This window comes from Alligator mississippiensis, chromosome 10 (assembly GCF_030867095.1).
Source record: "Alligator mississippiensis isolate rAllMis1 chromosome 10, rAllMis1, whole genome shotgun sequence".
Classification (NCBI taxonomy): Eukaryota; Metazoa; Chordata; order Crocodylia; family Alligatoridae; genus Alligator; species Alligator mississippiensis.
This window is the reverse complement of record NC_081833.1, coordinates 3,434,670-3,456,504: the sequence shown is the minus strand read 5'-3', so window position 1 is coordinate 3,456,504 and position 21,835 is coordinate 3,434,670. Positions and strand designations below refer to the sequence as shown.

Genomic DNA, 21,835 nt, shown 5'->3' with positions numbered 1-21,835 from the left:
CTCATATTCTCATAGCGGATCTAATGACGGCTATTGGAAAAAATGCAGTATTTAAAAGACTGAAAATGTATTCCTATTGTTATCACTCTCTTTTATGTGTTTATGCATAGTGCATTGGAATGAATCAATACTGGATTGCCCTATAAATAAATGAGCATATCAGTAAACTGAGTAATAAAATGAAGTGATGAAAAATATGGAAATCAGCCACATTTGTGTAAATCCAGTTATTGTTTACTTTAATATTTTCTTATGCAGTTACGTGGCTCCAAAGAGACAGATTTAAAATAATGTAATGCTCAGCAGATGACAGATTCTAATGTGTTGCTGCTGGTGAGTTCTGAGTGCCTACATCTCTCTAGGGGTTTCAATCTAAGCACATTAGAGGAACACAGAAAGCAGCCCCCAGAAGAGCGATCATTTAAGGAAAAAAATGCCGTGAAGCGTGATATTTCTCCTACACCGCCCCATCCCGGTGGAGGCATTTACATCCCTTGGCATCAGGCCGGCACCCGGACTGGGAGAATTCCTTAGGACACATGAAAATACCCACAACACCTACCGAGATAATCAGATGGGGAACACAATACAAACCAGGTATGATGCGAAGGGAGGCATGGGCTCGTGGGGTCCAAACAGATAAGCTAAATACCCGTGTCAGGTTCAAAGGAAGCACGTGCTTGTGATTTCCATCAGTCAGAGCTGGAAAGGGGAACATGCCGTGCAGGGAGTGAGTACTCGGCCTGGGGTTTGGCTTTATTAATCGCCACTGCCTGGTTCGTTCTAATCGCAGACACCGCCACGACAGAGAACCCCTCGTGACTGCCGGCTTCTTACCTCGGCTTGGAAGCTTTTTAAGACAGGAGCCACCATCTCTCTGATTTCCTGCAAGAGAGATCAGAGAGTTCACCCGATGCAGATATCACATGAGCTCCCCAGTGGTATTTGTGTACACACACGCACCCAGACACACACGCACGCACAGCCAAGCGCACACTGAACTACGGACACGGGCAACCACCTGGCTGCTCACCGAAGCCTTACAGCTGGTGCTCTGGTTAGATCTGATCTCCTCGAGGATAGCATCCCCTGGGGAAGGGCTAGAAGGTTTTCCATCTCCCCTGCTGAGTCTCTGGAGACCTGCAAGACTGGGATGCCGCACTCTCCCACTTTCCCCGTGCAGGAGGCAGTCTTTAACACCTTCCTCCCCCGGCCTGTCCACCTACTGGGAACCGACTGTTCTTTGCAATTTCTGCTTCCAACCTTCTTTCAACGTGCCGTGCCTCAGAACCGCCTGAGAGGATCTGCTAAATCCCAAGGCCAAGGGCTGCTCTGGGAACACGCACGCAACCCCTCTGGCAGTCGGCAAGACCTGCCCACGCGCATCGGTGGAGTAGGCGTGATGTTCGGGAAGAGGCTGATCTGCAGGCATTATGCTGCCCTCTCCACTCGCTTGTGTTTACAAGGGGCCATCCCTGTCCTAGCTCTCTGACTCCCCACTTCTCGGGGACGGGGTGCAGTACCAACCAGGCTTTTTCAGCCCATAACCTGCAGCGGAGTCCACCTAACGGAGCTGTAGAGGTCTCAACTTCATCATGAAGCCCTGTTAATCTGCCTACAGTACAGGGCATAGGGTTTGGCCCATGAGAACAAGTCACGTGAGCTCAGCAGGAGCGCTGAGGGCGAGGGGCACCTGCAGGACTCCGAAAGCGGGGCTGAATAGGGGACAGACACGGTGCCCCCCTTCTGGCCCTCGAGCCAGCTCCTCTGGCTCACTTCATGCTGGGTGGTGTGAAGCGTTCCCCAGCGACACGCACTGTGCTGGCATCTCTCGCCAGCTCCGCAGTGACTCCAGCTGCATCCAGTTTGAAATGCTGGATAAGTCGCTCGCTGTTTTTCAAGTACAACTAGCCCAGAGCAGATGGCTCAGTCCTGCCGAGCGCATAGGCTTCTCCAGAGACTGGGGTTCAAATGGGAGCACACATGGGACGGGCTGAGCCCTTCCCCGGCTAGCCAGAACTCACAGCAGGGATGACAGGCTCGCCCTCGGGGAGGCCGGGGTGCGCCGAACAGGGGCATGAAGCCCAGGGCAAGTGGAGACAGAGGCCTAGAAACTTGGAGGGTTACGGGACTAACTCCAGCCACGAATCAGCCAGTGAGGGGAAAGTGGCCTTGTGGCATCATCCTGCTGCCCAAGCTCAGGGCCCTCTCAAGCCTTTGCCCAAGTGGTCCCTTTGATGGACCGGTGCTGAGCCTGTCCTGCTCTCGCTCATCTAAAGCCAGGAAAACTCTACAGAGCAAGTCACATCTACGTGAGCAGGGAGTGCGGAGCAGAGCACAGGCACACACATCCAGCACGGGGAAACAGAGCTAACGCCCCTTGCCAGCTCCGACCCTGGGGAGCGATGGGCACGCTCACTCGGGTCAAAGCAGATGGGCACTGACACTCATGCTTGCACAAGAGGTGTCTGCGTGAGGCACGGTTCTTAGACAAAGCCTCGAGGGCTGGATCCAGCCTTCACAGGAGCCAGCAAAAGCTTCCCACTGACTTCATGGGGCTGCGGATCAGGCCCAGGACTCCTCTCCCTTACTGGTACCCAATTCACCCCAGTTTTTACGCACACTCCTGCCCCCATCCCCACCAGGCTGCTGGTGTTTGCTGAAAGGCAAGGCCGTAGGACTTAACGAAGCAGAGAGCAGATTTGTAGACAAACTGGAGGGAGTCCAGCAGAGGACAACAAAAATGGTCAGGGGGCTGGGCAAAGGACTTTGGAGAAGAGGCTGAGGGAACTGGGCTTTATTTAGTCTGGAGAAGATTGAGGAGGGATTTGATAGCCGAGTGGTCCCAGAGAGGATGGGGCTGGCCTGTTCTCAGTGGGGGCAGATGACAGCACAAGGAGCAATGGGCTCAACTTGCAGCAAGGGACGTTTAGGTTAGATATGAGAAAAAAACTCTCACTAGGAGGGTGGTGAAGCACTGGAACAGGTTACCCAGAGGTGGCCGCATCTCCATCCTTGGAGGGTTTTACGACCCGGCTGGACAAACCCTTGTCTGAGATGATGTAGCTGGGGCTGGTGCTGCTCTGAGCAGGTGGTTGGACTGGTTGTGACCTCCTGAGGCCCCTTCCAGCCCTCGTTGTCTGTGACCCTATGACTTCCTAATGGCATTCACAGGAGGGAAACTTTCAAAATGATGCTCCCAGCTACACAGGCCACCTTCCTTTTTTAGCTTGTCTTTAAATCTGAGACAGTGCCAAGCCAACCCTGGGGAGGGCACTGTGCTCCTGGCCTCATTACCCAAGTGCGAACCCCTGGGGCAGTGCACGATCTCCTGGTGCTTTCACCCCACTAGCAGTGTCTCGAGCAAACTGGGGCTTGGGCCCTTGTAGTGTGATCGCACACATTCCCTTGTCCTGGCGGTGCGATCACACAGTCTCCGAGTCCCATCCTGACCTGCTCTGTACCGGGGGGTTGCTGTGACAGTGCTCTCCCGGAGGCAGCTGCAGCCCAGCGGGTGCCACCATCTTCCCTGCCTTCAATTTCTGAAGAATGGATCGTGGACTTTAAATGCTCTGGGCTGAAAGATGCTATGGTGAGAGACAGCAGTGGTGATTATAGGTCTTGTGCAAAGCGCAGGCTCAGGAAGTGTGAGTGCCAGGGATGGAGATGGGGCTGTACAAAAGAGTGGGGGGTAAGAGAGGATGCGTCACAGGGATCAGGAACCCTTACAGCCAGCAAGGAGACCTATGGCCAGTGGTGCCATCATCCTCGCAAGGAGGAGCATGGGTTTCTGGAGGCAGCTTGGCGGTCTCCACAAATACCATTACAGTTCAGGGGGCTTGGGCACTTCGCTGCCAATGCTTCTGATTGAGCCTATCGGAGGAAAAAGCAGCTCCCTGCAGATGGGACTGCAAGGGACTTTCCTCTCTTCAGCCTTGCCAGCCTTACACAAGATGGAGCTTTAACCCCTTTGTCCTTGTGGAGGAAGGGCAGGAGGATCTCAGGTGCCAGGGAGCTAGGGGGCAGCTGATGCGAGGCACCCAGCGGGCCAGCCGGCCGTGGCTGTCGGTGGGCACTGACCGCTCGCCTGGCAACGATGCCTTTCCAAGCTTCCCCCACCCCAGGCTTTCCTGTTTTTCTTCCTCGTTGAAAGGCAAGCAAGAAATAGCATCCGAAACTGTCAAAACCCCAGCAAACAGCCAAACCGACTGAAATAAAATTCAGTTTGGAAAAAAAAAATTAAAATGAGCCTACCCCATCTGGGCTGAGAGCTGGATGCCAAGAGCTCAGCTCGGCGCGTTCAACGCTTGCTTTTTATAAACTACTCGAGACCCAAAGTTCTTTTATTGGCAGCGCGGGAGGGCCTGATCTGGCACGGTGCTGCGCTCGCCCAGCCCGGCGCGGGGGGCGGGGGCACAGCGCCTCGGAGAGGGGCTCGGTGCTTTCCAGGATCCTTTCCCCACAATGGAACCGCTGGAGGCTGCGGTAATAAGCCATAAGAATACCCGAAGGTTGGGGACTATAATTTGTCTTTGTGGCTAATTAGCTTCCTTTCTTGTTAGTCACTTATGTCTACAGTTTTCACAATCTAGTTTGAGCAGAGGAAAATACGCCGCCCTACTGAGTTAATTCCATAACAGCAAATATACTGTACCTCAGGTACATTTTTCTTAAATTCCCGGCTGAGTTCAATTAAATGTTTATGAGAACGTTCACTCTCTTCCCGCCGCGCAGCCAGCTCGGAAGCAACAGAATTAAGCTCCTTCTGGAACAAAACAAAAATAAAAAAGGGGGGAAAAGAAAAAAAAAGATGTTTTTGGTGCATTTGTTTTAAAACCATACATAGATTTCTCCCCAGAATTCATTTCTCTCCCTTAGGAAGCCAAGACATCTCGGCAATATTGACAAGGCGGTTGCATGAATAATTGAAGGAACGATGTACCCAATGCAAAATAAAATAAAATAAAATAAAACAAATAAGACCAAGGAACTCGTTTGGTTCATCGGGAACTCAGCTAATCAATATTCTTCTCTTTTTTTTTTGCCCCCCCCCTTTCTTTCCCAAAACGCACAGTGACATAAGCTCATCAGTAACTGTAAAAAAAACATCACAGTGGTAGTGTCAAAATAGTAAAGTGCAGCATATTGTATTGCCAGATTTTATTCTAAGTCTGCGTCGTTGCCAGATTACATATATCAGGAAAGAGGGAAGCAGTCCAAGTATGACTTACTTATACTTAAGTGTTCATAAATAAGATTTTTAAGATATATATGGCTTTTTAATTTCAGCCGAATTTGGAAAAATGAAGGTTCTGGTATTAAGTAAACTGACCTTTTGTGTGTCCCGCAGTAAATCATGCACAGTTCACTTCAAGTGCAGGGAAATGTTTCATTAAAGAATTATGGATGCCGACGGAGTCGGGCTCGGAGCACGCTAACCTGCGTGTGGGTGAAACTGCGCAGCAGACGCAGGATTGCAAAAGGCAGCTCAAAGAAAAAGCAGAACCCAGGGAGGCAGCCAAGCCAACAGACAGATGGAGACGAGGAGAGGCTCACCACGCTGGAGCCACGCGTGTGCACCTGCACCTTTCATCCCTCCCTTCTCACCCCTCTTCGCCTTAGTGGCTGTGAATGTCACGAGGGGAGTGCGTGGCCCCAGGAGCTGCCACGGGACTCGTCCGCTCTGCTGCTGCCTGCCCGTGGGGTCCGGGATCGGGGAGGAGAGCGGCTGGGGAAGCAGGGGGCCGGTGGCATGTCCCGGGCCTCCCCGAGAACCCAAAGGCCACGCTGCCCAGATCCACTGACTTCACTGGGAGGCGCATTGCCACGAATCCCAAACACACAAGTGTTTGGCACCTATGCTTGGCTGGCATGCCCAGCAAAAAGCCACCGGGTACTGGATGTGCCTGGTGCCCCCCAGTCCCTCAATTAAACAAATATAGATCCTCTTCCCTGCAGTGCCCACCTCACTGTCTCCATCCTGCTACCCCAGGCAAGCCCAGTCACTGGGCCCTTGGCCTGGCTGCTTCTTCCTCCAGCCCTCCCTCCAGCCACGCACTCCCAAAGCAGCAGCTTTCTCTTGTCGCGGAGCTGCCCCCAAATGGGCCGAGCTCAGCAGCCAGCAGCCAGCCTAGCCCCTGGTGAAGACGGGTCATTGAGATAAAGTGAACGCTTGCCTGGCACCTTCCACCCAGGTCTCCGAGCAGGAGTGCATCGCCAACCCCGCCTTACAGATCCAGGCCCCGAGGCACGGGGCAGTTAAGTAAGCCAGGCTAGAGACAGCCAGTGGCAGCAACAAGACTGGCCCCGGGTGTCCTGGATCCCAGTCCCAAGCTCTCACGAGAGGGCTTTGCCTCTCCTCCCATGCCCTCAAACACCAAAACGCACGGCAGTTATCTGCTTGTACCATGGCAAGAACATCTGTAAAAATTTATACCTGCGCCGTAAAACGTGGCAAAACACAGAGGCCTTTGTCTGCTGCGGGGATCCCAAAAGAGTACATATTCCAGCCATGAAAACCTCATTAGAATTTATCTGCTAACACCGATCCTAATTACCGCCCTTCAGTCTACGGGAAGAGACATAAACCATAAAATCTAAAGGAGAAAAATTCTATTAATTGCTTTTGGAAGAATTGGATGCCGAAGTCTCACGTCTGGGGGTCACTACCTGCATGTACGTCAGACTGTGCCCCAGGGCCACCCTCAGCCTCCCAGCCCCGGAGATGTCCCGACGGGATGAACTGCATGCACTGCCTTCCCTGCCCATCCGTCCGGAGGAACGGAGGCCACGACACGCAGCAGGTGTGATCCACGCCGGCTCTGCAGCCCGGATCCCGCTCCAACCTCCCAGGCTGCAGGCTGTGGTGGGATTGCAGTGAGGAGCTGGCAAGCGGGAGAGGAGAAGGTGGAAGTAGCTGCTTCTGATTACAGACCAGTGATCCAAGGGACGTAGGGTCTGGGAGCCCCCGAGGTGGGACACGCTACTTATCCCACCTCCCCACCCAGGCTCTGTGGAGCTGCCTTCACCCAGCCCCAGGGCCCATGGAGGGGATTTTCATCCTGCTTCATCAGCTCTCACCATCCACTAGCTAGCACCACCCCTGCCCAGATACTACAGGCACCAAACCCTCACCCCTGGCTCCCAGGAACGAGCCACGTTCCCCTGCCCAGAGTACCCTGACCCCAGAGCCGGTCCCCCGGCGTGCACAGGTGAACTCGCTCCGGGGCCTGCTCCGTGCTTCACCTGCAGGCTGCTCTGCCCTTGGACAGTCCCCGACATCAGCAGGAGCTTTCTTGCAAATCCCAGCCGTCGGCTCCCCCCAGCACTGCCTTGCCCCGCTCGCCCCCTCCGCTCCCCCTTTTCTCTGGCTGCTGCTAGGTGGGCAGTGGGCTCCTCTAACGAAGCCGTTCAAAGCAAACTCCTTCTGCCCAGGGCAATGGCCTGCCAACGGGAAAGCTGCCGGGGCCCGGGGGAGATGTAGGCTGAAGAACTGGTCAGCAAGTCCTGAATGTTTGTGTTTGATGGAGGCACGAGGCGAGATAACGCCCCATTAACAGTATCAGCACTGGGCTGCGTCAAGGTATCAAGTGCCGGAGGAGGCTGGGCCCCTGCGGGGAACGCTGGAGTCCAGATAAGAGGCAGCTCCACGCACAGGGGGATTCGATTGCAAGGGAAACCCCTCTGCCCGCCAGAACAAGCGGCCCCCTCGTCTCCCTTCGAACCTTATGTGGAATGCGATTAAACAAATCCTGCTGCCAGTGCCAACCCTTCCATTCAGATAGGCTCATCTGATCCACGGCGCATCAGACACAGACATCACGGAGCCTCCCGACAGCCCCTTCTGAATAACAAGCAGCCCGCTCTCAAACAACACAAAACTGCCGATGGGGGCAGACGGGCTCAGTCCTCCAGGCAAGCTGCGGCGAGCACAAAGCTGGGGAAGAGCGGAGAGTAGCCAAGAACAGATCCCAGCAGTGGACAGTACGTCTGTCGGGTCGCCTGGCCAGAGTTAACACTAAAGGCTCAACGCAGCTCGTGCTGGCACGTGCTTCTTTCGGATGGAAGCAGGCTCGGGCGGCGGGGACCGGTCAAGTCCAGATAAAGGCTGGTCTGAAAGCCTACTTCATCTGCCAGGGCTTGAAACCATCACACACACACGTGTGCATACTTCTACATGCACATATGCAAACATGGACCACACACCAGTTTCTGCACAGCCCGACACTTCCCATCCTGGCTGGTAGCGGGAGCAGGATCGTCTGGTATTTCCTCCCACAGTGGAACTGGGAAGTACTGGAAGTCTCTGGCCGTTTTCCCTCCGCTCTCTAGGTGAAGGAGCTCCAGGTCAGCCCGTGGCTAAGGCACGGCAGATCTGCCCTGGTAAACTAGTCACGTGGGCAGTCACTTCCATGCCACGTGCTGATGTTTCCAGGAAGGCACCCAGACTACCTGCCCGAGGTGCGCCGGAGGAGCATGTCCTCCTCTGCCAGCGCGCTGCTGGAGTCTTGGGCACATCACCTAACCGTCCCCCTCCCTGTGCTGGCTGTGAAATGGGGCAGACCAAAACTGCCCTCTCCCATGCACCCCACCGCACAGGGAGGGGAGACTAGGTCTGGGGCTCAGGTGAGACGCCAGAGAAGCAGGGCAGGGTTGGCACACTCAGGCCACTCAAGCAGATATTTGTAACAGGCTCTTTGGGTCCGTTAGCCCCTCACCGGAGGTGTTCAAGAAGAGGATGGACATGCATTGGTCAGGGATGATCTAGGGGTAGCTAGGCCTACACTCTACTATGGGTATTCCCCACGTTTCTGGGGCTTTGCTAGTTGAGGGGGAGATTTCACCCCCGCAGAAGCACTGGGAGTTGTCTGCAACCAAAGCTGGGGGCTTCGGGCTCTGCCAATGGTCCTGCTGGAACGAAACCTGGAGGTTCCTGGCTAGAGGGTCTTGCCCCTCTGCTCAAGGTCAGGCCGATCATCACATTTGGGGCGAGGAAGAAATTTTACCCCATGTTCAGATGGGTATGCACTGCGAGGGGTTTTGCCTTCCCTGGCAGCGGGGGCACAGTCCCCCTGCTGTACCTGTGGCAGGTTCGGGTGCTGTGTGACAGTTTTAGTAACAGGTTAGATGAGGATTTGTACGGGATGCTTGGATAGGAAAGACCCTGTATCAAGCAGGAGGTTGGACTAGATGGGTCCGCTTGAGGTCTCTTCCAGCCCTGCTTTTCTGTGGTCTGCAAGCCAGAGCGTCCCAGCAGCATCCGCGCTGCGGTCCCGCGCTGGGCAGAGCACGCAGCAGCTACACCTGCCCTATCCGAGGGTGGCTCCCGGGGACTGGACATGCCTTCCCGACAAGCCCCCGTGGGCCCGCTGCTGTACGTGGCGGAGGGACAGGATCCGTGCTGATGTGACAGAAGGGGAAAGGGCTGCCGGCGTGGGAGGGGCTGGGGGACAGAGAGGGAAAGGGCCTGCCGCGCTTGTGATGCAGGGCAGAACGAGACAGATTGCCGCGCACAAGACGGATGGCGGCACACGCGGCACCCGGTAGATGGGGTGTTAGACAGGCTGGGTTACAGGAGCTATCAATCATTTCCTACACATTATGTAAATTTCTGATGCTAAAGATGTATGGAGTCAATTATCAGGGGTCACTGCTGGGTGTGAAATTCATACAATGAAGCTCGCCTGGTCTCAAATGAATTTGTGAGAGATTGCAAGCTTACTGCCTTTTATTGGACAATATAAATATTTCACTGTTATATAAAAAAATATTGGAGAGAAAGCAGATAAAACTAAGTCCTGTGTGTATACAGAGAAACAGGGAGTGAAAAATGGCAGTCAGCATCTTTTTAACTGCCTTTTGGTGCATCACAGGGATATAGGTTACGAAGTGGGTTTTATGGCTGGCTTCGCCACGATGCAGTCGCAGCGAAACGTCTCTACCCTGCGGGGAGACCTGGATGCAGACAGCACCCAGAGAAATCCAGGTTCCCAGCTCCGCGGAGACCCGGGGACACCATTCAGCAGATCGAGAGCAACGGGGTTTCAATGCAAGGCAAGGAAGCCGGAGCGCGCGAAGCACCCGGGTTTGATTTGGAGCCACTTTGTTGTGCGTCTTGTTCTCATTGTCACTTCCTGGCCGTGACAGAGATCAAAGAGTTGGAATGATGAAATGTGCACGGAAACCCATTTCTCGTGGACTTGTCCGGGGCTTTACATGACATACAGCACTTAGTCAAAGGCTTTGGTGTAATCATTAGCCAATAAATCACAGCCCTACTTGCTGCTTGTACTCCCTTGTTTAATAACTTCATAAAAGCTCAGGCACAGTAAATACAGTTCTAGCCTCACCACACAGCCGCGGCCTGGGCAGCGCTCTCCCCCAGCACGGCCACTTTTCTACGCTGGTTAGGAACAGGGCTGAATACAGTCAGAGGAGGGCCCTGACTACCCAGAGATGAAGGCAGGGATGGCTCAATGCCGCCAATGCCCCCTCCCAGTGACCATGGCAGGGCAGCACCCACGCGGTGCCCACGCCATCCGCTCCGCAGCCACAGCCGCCCACAGAAGCCATCCCACCTTGGTTTTGGCAGCGCAGGCACCGCGGCGGAGGCAGAGGAGGGCGCTCCCCTTTCCTCCGACTGAAGGGCAGCAGAGCGGCTGCCTCGAATGGAAGCTCTCCCTGCACCAAAAAACAGCGGGCGCCGAGCCTTTCATCCCAGCTCTGCTCGGAGCGGCCACAAGCAGAGGAGGCTGAGGCCTGCCCTGCCCTGAGCTTTGTCCCTCTCTTGCTGCTGAGCCCTGGTATATCGCCCGCTTGGCTCCTGGCCTTGGGGGCTGTGAGCGGTGGGAAAGTGCACATCTGGAGAGCGCTTTCCACCGTCCTTGCTGGTTTGCAAGAGGAAAGCAGAGAGGCCTCTGCCTCCGCAGAGAGGAGAAGAGCAGTCGCTGCCCTGGGAAAAGGATGCCAATCAAAAGCCTAATTAGCCACGCAGGTGTTAGCGTTGGAGTCACAGGGCTCCCCCCGGCCTTGCTTGCTCCCACAGAGGCAGCCCTTCAGGGTCTGCGTGTCCCTGGGCACAGGCGCAGCTCAGGAGCCCCCTCCAGCCCTGCCTTGCACCGGGGATGCACTGGAGCCCAGGCACAACAAGGTGACGTGCAACCCCCCTGCTCTGCTCTGCTCTGCTCCGCCGGGAGACCCGGTTCAACAGAGCAGCTAAGTGAATCATGTGCAAAGGAGCCTTTAGCACCGCACAAGGTGATGGGGAGCTGCCCTCTGCTCTCGTCTGCTCTCCCCCTTGGGTACGTCTCGCCCTCCAGATCAGACTCTGCTCAGAGAGGCAAGGCAAGCAGCCTGCCTGGAGTACCACGGAAGCAGAGAGTTATCCGTGACTGGAGGTGACCCCCACCCATCCCCAGGCAGACACAATTACACAGAGCAATGCAGGGAACGTGGGCTGGGGCTCTTTCTCCCAGCCACCGGGCAGGACCCTGGATCTAAGCAGAGAGGCTGCACAACATGCAGCTCTGTGCCCAACAGCCCAGCACTTCAGGGGCAGTCGGGACGTCCCTGAGCCATCCTGTCCTGTTGGTCACCCTGTACCTGCAGGTCACACCACACCTACGTCCAGCTCAACAAACTCCAAAATTGGACCAACATGACCTGCCTACCACTCGTTACGCCACCTACAAACCCAGCTTGGACATGCTCCAGAGACAGGACTACAAGCTGGCGTGGCTTAATGGCACCCAGCGGCAGCCTTTTGCCCATCAGCCCCAGTGCATCCAGGGCTCCGCGCACTCTGGGAAAACCCGGGCAGCTCTCGAGAGGGAGCAGGGGGGATTGCGGGAGGTCATCAGGGCCCTTTGAGAAGTGCCTCCTCCTTGCTTGTGCAGCACCCTGGCCAGGCAGAGAGAGATGAAAGGGCTGGATACAGGGACAGGCAGCGAGTCACCGGGAGCTCACGGCTATCAGCTGGATCAGAGAGCATGAGACTGAAGAAGGCACCGTGCCCTAAGCTGGAGCAGCCCTGGCCGGGGGCCTCAGCTCTCAGTGCCGATCCACTGCCCACGGCCACGGTGGCTGTGAGCCTCCCTGGGCTCTGGCCGGCTGCAAACAATCAATCCCAGATACATTTTCCTAATAGTTTTCCTGACTGGTTCCTCTGTTAGCATATCTGTCCTCATTTGCAGTCTCAGGACCCAGCAGAGGACATTCCTTTTTGATGTTCACCAATACATCAAACCCTTCCCCGCTACAATAAAAAGAAAAAAAAAAACTTTCGGAATCGATACCTCTCTTTCTACCTATGTTATATTAAAAACTTTAGTATCAATATTAATGTTTAAATTCTACCAAGCTGAGTTTAATTACCTGTAAATTGTACCTACCAGTCTGTGGACTTCCTTTCTTACAGCAGTAAATAAAAGTGATAAGCAGAGGCACTTAAATAACACGCTAACCTAGAGCAACAGCAGGAAGAATTTAGGGACCGACCACTGTGCAGCACAACCAGGTGGGGGTTTATTTCGGTTCGGTGGCACATGTTCATTTTATGGTGTTTTTACCGGTAAGGACAACGGAGGGGGAAAAAGGTTGTGGAGGGAACGCAAGCACCATCTAGAAGCCTAGCCCAGAGCAACGGCACCATTAGACCGAGGTGGCTCTGCTCTCCTTCACATCCTTTGCTCAGAAGAGGTGGCCAGGGGGCAAGAAAGAGCAGCCCCGACATTAGCTACTGCAACTCTAAATTTGAAAGAGTGGAGAATCTGCATGCTGGCCCTCCAGCCCGCCAGGCCCCGAGCCTGGACAGGAGCCAGCTCTGCCACCTTGGCTAGCGTGATGCCAACGGAGAGTTTCCCTTTGCAGAAGACTGCTCCACCAGGCATCTCTGCAATGCCCGAGCAGCCCAAAATGAATGAATCAGACTGGACAATCTTGGCCCTAAAATAGCAATGGGGAAAGTCAAACTAGTGCCTACATGGTCTAATGCCAACCCCCGTCTGCAGCCAGTTCAACTCCTTGCCCTCCCAGAGGGAAGTGGGTTCTCCAGTGAGTTGCCAGCCGATTCCCAACCACCTCCATGGATGCGGCCGCCCTTGCATTCCTTGGCTCTTTATTGCATGACTTGGGGTAACTACTGAGAACGAGCCGGCAGCCCTGGCCCATGTGCCTTGCTCAGGCAAATCTCCTGCCGCCTTCCGCTCTGAGCTCAGGTCTCCGGCTCGAGCTGGCGACAACTCTGCCCACAAAACAGCCGAGGCACACTGGTGTCCTCTTCCCTGGCAAAGCCAACACGTGCTGCTCTGGGAGAGGGGCAAGCACAGGCTTAGCAGGAAAGGGGAAGCAGGTGTCTTGTGTGGGTGAGAGAGAGGAAGGAGGAGGAGGAGACTGACTGGGAGGAGAAAACGATGCACAGCTCTAACCTGATCTGGGACTCCCACCGCTCAAGCGATCAGGTATTGACTCCTGGTATTTCGGAAGCCAGAGAAAACGATCCGAATTGAAGCTACGAGGCTGGCAGGACCACGAATAAACACCAGGCAGCAGGAGTCATGGCAAATCAAGGGTATTTGCACACTGCTGAAGCCAAGCACGATGGGGAAAGACACCACCGGACTCAAAACAGGCCTCGCTGCGGCTGCCGGACACGAACTTCTCCCCTGCTCCTTGGGAAATGGCAGGCTCCCCCTTGGGTGTCCCACTACAACCCAATGGGCTTCCCTGGGGAAACAGTTTTTACTTCTTCCCTTTACTGCAGGCTGGTTTCCAGGTTGTGCTTGATAACGTGAATTAAGGGTTTATGGCCCAGGGTCCACTACTGCCCCGAACAGTGCAAATTCTGCAATTCCAATGGGACAACACGCAGCAGCCAGGATCCACACCCGGCCCTTGCTGCTAACGATCTGCCGGGATCACTTTGCCCCTCGCCCCCCCATGAAAGACACAGCAATGCAATGAAAATCAGCCTCTCATAAAAGACAGCGGCTTCACCGTTCTCGCGGCGTGTCCCATATCGAAAACATTCCTCCAGTTTCTGCCGCTGATGGGCCCGGGCCTATACCCGGATTTGTCTCGTCTGGTGAAAGGGCTCAGCGGGCCATGACGCGCTCGTTCATTTGGAAGCTTGTGAAACAAATAATCTTTGCTCAAACCGTGCCAAGACGTAAGCTATATGATCTTGCAATCTAAAATGGAATCTAGGTTTACAGCACTTTATCAAAACGGCGGTAATGGGATCTCTAAGAGGGCAGAGATTTGAGACGCGTGTTAGATTTCCATTCCAGGGGAGATATGAAAAGGCAGTGTTTAAAAAATATCAAGCGATGCTATCTAATGTCTTATACCAAAGGCCACTCATGGCGGGCCCAGAGCTTTGCTTCCCTGCACAAGTGGACAGCGTTACTGATGGTCTCCCTAGCTCCCAGCCCGCGACTCTAGGTTGCAGCGTCTAATGATTTGCTGCCTTGGTCCGCCATGTGCAGCCGACGCGCGGGGAGGTCAAAACGCAGAGGGAGGCCGAGAAGGCGCTGTGTCCCGCTGCTTTGGGCGGCAATGACATGTCTCCCAGAACGGATCCAAGAGGCCACCGCTCCAACCGGGCAGTCTTCCACCTCCACTGCACGCTGTGTAAATGGTGACGCCAGTCCCGAGGGGGCTCGGTGCTAGACTGGGACCCACCCCAGACTGCAGCGAGATCAGGTGGGCGTCAGCCGAGCCACAATCCGGGGGGCGACGGGAGCGCTACAGCTGTGTCAGCCAGCAGGATCCCCGGGAGCTATGGTTTCCACCTGCGAACGTGTGAAGGCGAGTATCATCCATCCCTACTGCACCAGGCAGCCCTTCCGGCCTCCCCATCACGGCACCCTTGCAAACGCGTCCGACAAGGCAGGCCCAGGCCCCTCAGTCGCCTGCAATTTGGCTGCAGGAGCTACGCTTCAGAGGGCTTTCAGCCAGAAATGCCGCACCTTGGTTCCTCCAATCACAGATTCCTCACATCATTTAATACCCTTTATTATTAGATCTATTACAGCGGCTTCCCGAGGACAGCGCCATAATGATGATGGCAGTGTTCAAGGGCTACATTTACAGAATAATATTCATTACCATATTCATTCAGTGTTTATCTCGCAGATGTACGGATCCGTTACAATGGAGAAAAAAGAGAATTCAGAATTTGTTCTCAAAAGATATTCAAATTAGTTAATCAAGAGTCCTTTTATTACATGTCTCATGTACCAGCAGCAACTATCCATGGAGATAAATGATCAGCTGCTAATAACTGATTACACTGCAGCAAGTGTTTTCTTATCCCTATTACCACCATGTTTAAAGACATTTTATAAATTTCTAATTATTGTAAATTGTTTCTCCTTTTGAAAACATCTTCCCGTAGTCATCCACTGTCAAGTTTTTTTTTCCCCTGAAAATCTCTCTATTTCTCTCTTTTTCTGAAATGAGCTGAAATGAAAGAGGTTTGGAGAGTGGGGTAGAGAAAACACTTGCATCTTGTTGGATGGGCCATCAGCGAGAAGATGAGCCAGCGAGTCAGGAGACCTGGGCTTTACTCCCAGCTCTGCTGCTGATGTGCTGACTGACCCTGGGCAAGTTCTTTCAATGCTGCACGCCTCGGTTTCCCCATCTGTGAGCTGGGGGAAATGCAGCTTACCCCAGGTTTTGCCACTCTGTGAAATGAAGATGAAGGGCCCAATTGTCACTGGCCTTCGGGCCCTCTTGAAGCCATCCTTACGCAGCCATCTGCTGTAGCCTCAATGAAGGTGAGGCCTGCAAACTCCTGCAGCTCCTAGTACCACGTTACTGCACACAGTAGTCCCAACACAGCTGGGTTTTCACAGGGGATGGCACAAGGCACCTTCCTGCTATCGGAACAAACTCTTTGCCCTCGGGGTCTTCCTCCTGCAAGCCACAGAGGCCCAGTGCTCCCAGCAGACCACCTGGAGACTAGGGGGTCACGGCTGCTCTTCCAGCAATAAGAGGCGTAGCCTCTCCACTGGGCAATGTCAGCCCTGTCCCTGATGCCAAGCAAAGCAGAAGGCTACAGGCTCCCAGCCATTCAAAGTCGGGCTCATCTCAGGCTCCCGGCCGTTCAAAGTCCATGTCCCACTGCCCTTCCTCCCTGAAAAACCACCTTGCAAGAAACTAAATCTAAAACAATAAAAAAACCCCCAAACCCTACAAAGGGCAGGAGAAGGAAGCGCTACACAGACAGCAAGACCCGGGGGGCCTTCTCCAAAAGCATGCAAGCGCTTGGGCAATGCAGCCACCATTGCTTGGCAGATAAATTCCCCTTGCTGAGCACCGAACAGAGACCTACAGAAGACCTAACTGGGCCTCAGGAAACCACTATTTTTAAGATGTGCTCTTCAAAGCCACTGCTCCCTTGGCATCAGCCAGCAGCATGCTGTAGCATGGGCTGAGCCAAAATTTTGTTGGTGGTAGTTGCCTTTTGTAGCCAGAGGCTTGCACAGGCCCACGCTCCAATCTGCGGTAAGCCAGGAAAGCCCAGCCTAAGTAACACCAGGTCCCCAAGCTGGATGCCAGCGCACCGCCACCAGCGAAGTGCCACCATGGGCACGTTCTGGAGATGCAGCCCCAGCGTCTTGCACCACGAGACACGAGGCACCAGCCAAAGCTGCCGAGCACGCACGCGCCCCGGCGGTACAACAAGGGAGGAGCTGGAAGGCTCCAGTGTGGACGTGCGCACTGCTAAGTTAGCATGTGGGGACAACGCTATTTGGGTGACGTTACCAGGAAGTTCAGCAGGAACCCGCCTTTTCACATATCAGCTCTCCGTGGGGAAAGGAAACCTGGCAAGGATTTGATGAAATGCATGGTGGAAACCACGGCACAGCTGAGAAAACAACTGGAACTGTGGCGAGCTGCTCAGTCCCAATCTGTATTTTAAAAGCGACCTGAGCTGGAGCATAAAGCAAAAGGAAGGAACAAGATGGATCAGTCTTGGATCTCTCCGTCCAAACCAACGACACATCTTGACCAGGCCCGTGCACATCGGAGGGGGGGTCATGTTGGTAGAAAGGGTTCCCTGCCCAGTGAACCAAGGAGAAATAAATAAAACAGTATAGAATATAGCTCTTGATAACCCCAAGGCATCTGTTCCTGAAGACACTGGCATACATGGTCAGCTCTGTGTTTAGGAGAGTGCTAAATACCTGCTTTGCTTCTGCATATTTTAGATGAAAGCTGCTCAAGTTTGACAGAAAGAGTTAAGAGGGGCAAAGGCAGCAAGGACTTCATATTCAGCAGCCAGCAGCCTCTCGAAAATATTTCTGGGATTCCTCTCATTGAAATCAATTGGCTTTAAAAAAAAACAAACAACACTCCAAAAAACTAAGCACTCTTAGACGGACAGTCAGGGGTAGATGTAATGGAAAAGCCACCTTTTCATTTATTTCCTCTGTAACCATGCCTACTGGGCGAGGTGAGTACTCCGTGACAAATGATGGTGACACTTCAGTGTCCTGTATGTGGCTCTTCTCGGGCCCTGGCCGCATCCCTGGCTCCTGCATACTGCCCCAGACAACCGCTGCTCAACCCCGCGCAGGATCAGGCCAACCAGCAAGGAGACGTCTGATGAGCAGAATATTTGTGAGCTTTGCCAGGAAAAGGGGAAACAGAAAGTCAGCCCAGGAGGAGCCAGGCCTGGGCAGCATCAGTCAGAGCGGGAGCTGACGTAGGCTTCCTGGCTACAGGGGGGTTTTAGCCCGGTGCAGGAGACGCCGCAGGCACCAGCCATACCATTATACACTTTATTGATGCTGTTCAGAAGAAAGCTAATCAATATATTAGATTTTCCAAAGAAAGAAAACACCGGCTGCCAGCAACACACAACTTCTCTGACATGGCGCGATCTCCACCAGCCCTCGCAGGCGCGGGTCAGCACAGGGCGGGGAGGGGGAGCGCAGCCTTCCTGAGCCCCGCAGGCTGTGCGTCCCGGTGCGTGCCCGAGCTTGGCCGTGACGGCAAGGAGCTCAGCGACGTGGTGTTCAGTCTGCCCTACCAGACAACAGCTCTTTGCCTCAGAGCTCAGCCCGGGCAAAGGGCTAGGGGATGGCCACCACCACGGCCAGTGTGCTGGGGATTGAACTGGGAACCTCAGAACAGCTAGAGCTCAAGCAGAGAAGCACGACTCCCTAGCGGGACGGTAAGAGAATCAGGATGACGCACAGTGCAACACGCACTGGCTGGTGGGACCCACGCCCCTCTCAGCGTGTGTTTGTGCGTGTACCAATGGTGCCTAGCACGGGGAGCCCTGCCTACTTACTGGTGATCTTCAGCAGGAAAAACGGTCCAGTGGTTAGAGCGCCAGCCTCAGGAGACACGGGTTCAGATCCCCCCCAAGCTCGTTACGTGACCGTGGGCAGGTCCCTTCACTCCTCATCCTTTCACGTGCAAAGCAAAGATCACTGTGCCGCTCCCCCAGAAGCGCTGCAAGAATAAACATGTTAAAGACACTGGGAGATGCTCAGCTATGGGCCAGGTAGGGTCACCCGAGTACTGAGATCGACAGATTACTGCAACAGCTATAGATACAACCAGGACGCTGTCTGAGGAGACACATCCCTGCTTCTCTCATCTGACAGTGCTAGGTCACCTTCTGGAGTCTTTCCTCACCTACCTTTGATTGCAACGTTCATCCGGAGCTATCTGAGCTCTGGAAGACCATCGGGCCAAAGCTGCGGAGATGCAGCACCTTACTGCAGTTCTCTCCGGGGAACCAATGTGAGTCAAGATGGCTTTTAACTCCTGCGCTCCGGATCTGCGTGTTCACGGAGGAACGGGCGGCTGCTGTTGAGCAATGCACGGGAAGGGCCCGGCAGGGGGAGCGTGGGTGGAACGGCTCAGGAGGTGACTCCCAGGTCCAGCAACAGAAAAGGATGCAGCAAAAGGAAGGAGGATAAAGCTGAGTTCAAAGCACAGATCCTAAATTTCTGTGTCAACTCATTCCAGGTGACCCGTGCCAGATGGCACTACTTACAGCCAAAGGTTTGTGAGCGCAGCTAGTTTGGAAATCTCAGCATGCACTGGAAACGTGGCAGGATTTTGCAAGCGCCTAGGATGGAGGCCACCTGTTCTTGGGGGCAACAAGTTCGGACATGACCGCGCACAGCCCCGATGCCCACTATGGAGAGCAAGTCACGGAGTATGTGAGATGCCTACAAGTTCATGTACACATCACTGCAAAGACATCCACTGCTCTAGACCCTGGATTTTTTTCTGCTGGCCATTTTCTCCCTATATCTGATATCAGCCAGCACCATCTTGTATGTCCTGTTTGGATAGACAGCTTGTCTACGTGCTGCACAGACACAAGCATTGACTTTGCCCTTCTCTGGTGCATCTGAGTGGTCCGAGAAGGCTTCCCACAGACCCATTTTAACCGTAATTATGCCTGTCCATGCAGGGGGCAAAGCTGTGCCAGTAGAAATCACTTTAAAAACAGTTATTTTTAAGAACACATTTCCCTAGCTCCGTCATTCTTGTAGCACAGACAGGACCTAAAATGTTCTTGTTCAGTTATGAATTGTCAATCACAGACGCCCCGTAGACAGTCTCAAGTTTACAGCTGTTGTGCTATATAGGAGACCTCAGCTAATGGCTCTGAAACTACCGATAAAACTGGAAATCATCAAAATGATGAATGAACTTGACAATGAAGGAATCCCAGTACACAGCCCCATGGAAAACTAAACTACAGAGCTTTGTATAATTTGCCCATAGCCACATTACCTGGAGTCTGCTTTTCAGGTGTGATTTACTGCTGAGGGCTTCCAAAATGTGGTCTCCATTCCAAGATATTAATTCTTTAAACTATTAAACTTTATGCTATTGCAGCTCCAAATGATATTTAAAAAAAAAAAAAAGGAGAAATAGGACACACTGGACTTAACATTCACCGCTGACAGGAATACTGCATGATGCGACTAGGGATTTATTAGTATTTTAATGGAATGAAGCCATTCAGGGGTTGGAGTTCTGTTTTGAAACCCCAAATGTTATGAAGATTTGCATTCAAAGCCTCAACCCGGACAATCTGAAACCAGGCAGAGCCAACGTCCCATATTTCCCCAGGATTATCTGAACCATATCAGATATAATCCAGTGATCTGTAAAGTGATTACCCCCAACTGAATATACGGGATCTCGACTGGTAATGCAATATTTCATCCAGCTGTAGACGCTAGGGGAAGGCAAACAAAGGAGGAGATTTAATAAGTGGAAATAAAACTATAGGCAGAGATAGTTTAATTTTTTTTTTGTATTGCATCTAATTGCAATCAACAACAGACATCTGACACAGTGACAGCATCAGCAAAATTGCTGCTGAGAGCACAGAATCTTTGTCTAAAAATAATCAGACATTCTGTGCGCCACTGTTTGTTATAATGGTAATCGATGCTGGAGGCTTTGAATTCCATCAATTTATAGATCTGCTCTGTTCTGCCTGGTGATTGTGTTCTGCACACACAGACTCTCTCCCGGCTAAGGCAGCGCTGGGGCACTGTGTGATTAAGATAAGCTCAGATTCCTTTCATACATTCCTTATCAGTTCTAATTCTCCACCAGGCAGAGATGTTCACAGCAGTTAAAGATTAGTTCAGCTTCTCAGACGCCAAATTTGAGGGTATTGATCAATAAATCAAATCAGAGCAATCAATTGCCCAATCAGAAGAGTCTAGCCGATGCATTATTACTGGCGCCTTCGAACCAGAGCTTTCATGGGTTTCATCAAAACACTGCTTTCCTGGCTTCCTGCCAGCTGCTGGTCTGGCTAATAGACTCCACAGCAGAGGAGCTCCAGCCCAGCAGAAGAGCAATAAATTTCTCATCAAACAGCCGATAGAGAAACAAGATGAACATCTGTTTTGCTGCAATGAAACTCCTGTGTTCTTCAGAATCTGCAAACCAGGTCTGACAGACCACCCCAAAGGCAGCTTTCCCTTCAACAAAGCAGCAAAGCAGAATATTTCGCCAGTTATTTCAATCAGGTAATTTAAGAAGACTTTGCATTCTCTTCTCTGCAGCTGCTGGAGCTTTACAGAGAGGATTCCAACTCAGTCAATAATAAAAGCCATCCTGGGACCCTGTACTATGAAGGCAATTTTATGATACCCATTATGTGGCAATGTAACTTCATTAAAAGCTGTTTATTCCCTCTAAGCATTTTAAGCACTTTCCCTCACCCATAAAGAAGAGCCTTTCTGCGCATTGGAAAGGTTATTTTTATAGAGAACTGCTCTGTGATATTTCTTCCCCAATAACAGGAAGGGAATGCTGCTCCCCTTCCTTATCTAAAGACCACGCAAGAGAAGAGAGGGAGGGGAACCTGTGACCGCTGAAGGATGAACAGATCCATCTCCTTTTCGGCCCGGGCGCCAAAGGGGGCCGTCGCAGGCGCGTCCCACTTGTAAGCTCTTTGGGGCAGGGGCCGTCTGTTAAATGCTTGTACAGAGCCTAGCCAGCCTGGTCCTGGGTGCTGGATGTTAAGAAAGGATGGTAATCCTGCTAATGGTAGGAGAGGTAGCACTCGCACCTCTCTGCTTCATCCCCAGCGGACTGCATGCATAGGAGACCACCCCCTACTATCTAGATTTAGCTAGCATTCGAGAGCACATAACCCTCCGGGGGTGGAAACCACGCTTCTGTGGGTCTGATGAGGTCCACCAGCCCAGCACCGGGAAGAAAAGGAAATCCTGCAACACAGCTCAATGGCTCTGCAGCTCTCGAGTCACAGATGAGGAACGCCCGTGCCATCCGTGTGCCAGGTGCCCCCGAGACATCGCTCTGACAAATAAAA

General features: G+C 53.1%; 1 protein-coding gene across 1 annotated transcript in view; it reads right to left on the bottom strand.

Moving 5' to 3' along the window:
• The window catches only part of CUX2 (cut like homeobox 2), a 185,654-nt gene that overhangs the window by 60,597 nt on the left and 103,222 nt on the right, over window positions 1–21,835 (bottom strand). Inside the window, 2 exon segments of the mRNA XM_059713373.1 lie at window positions 838–885; window positions 4,655–4,765. Coding sequence (XP_059569356.1) covers window positions 838–885; window positions 4,655–4,765 — 159 coding nt within the window.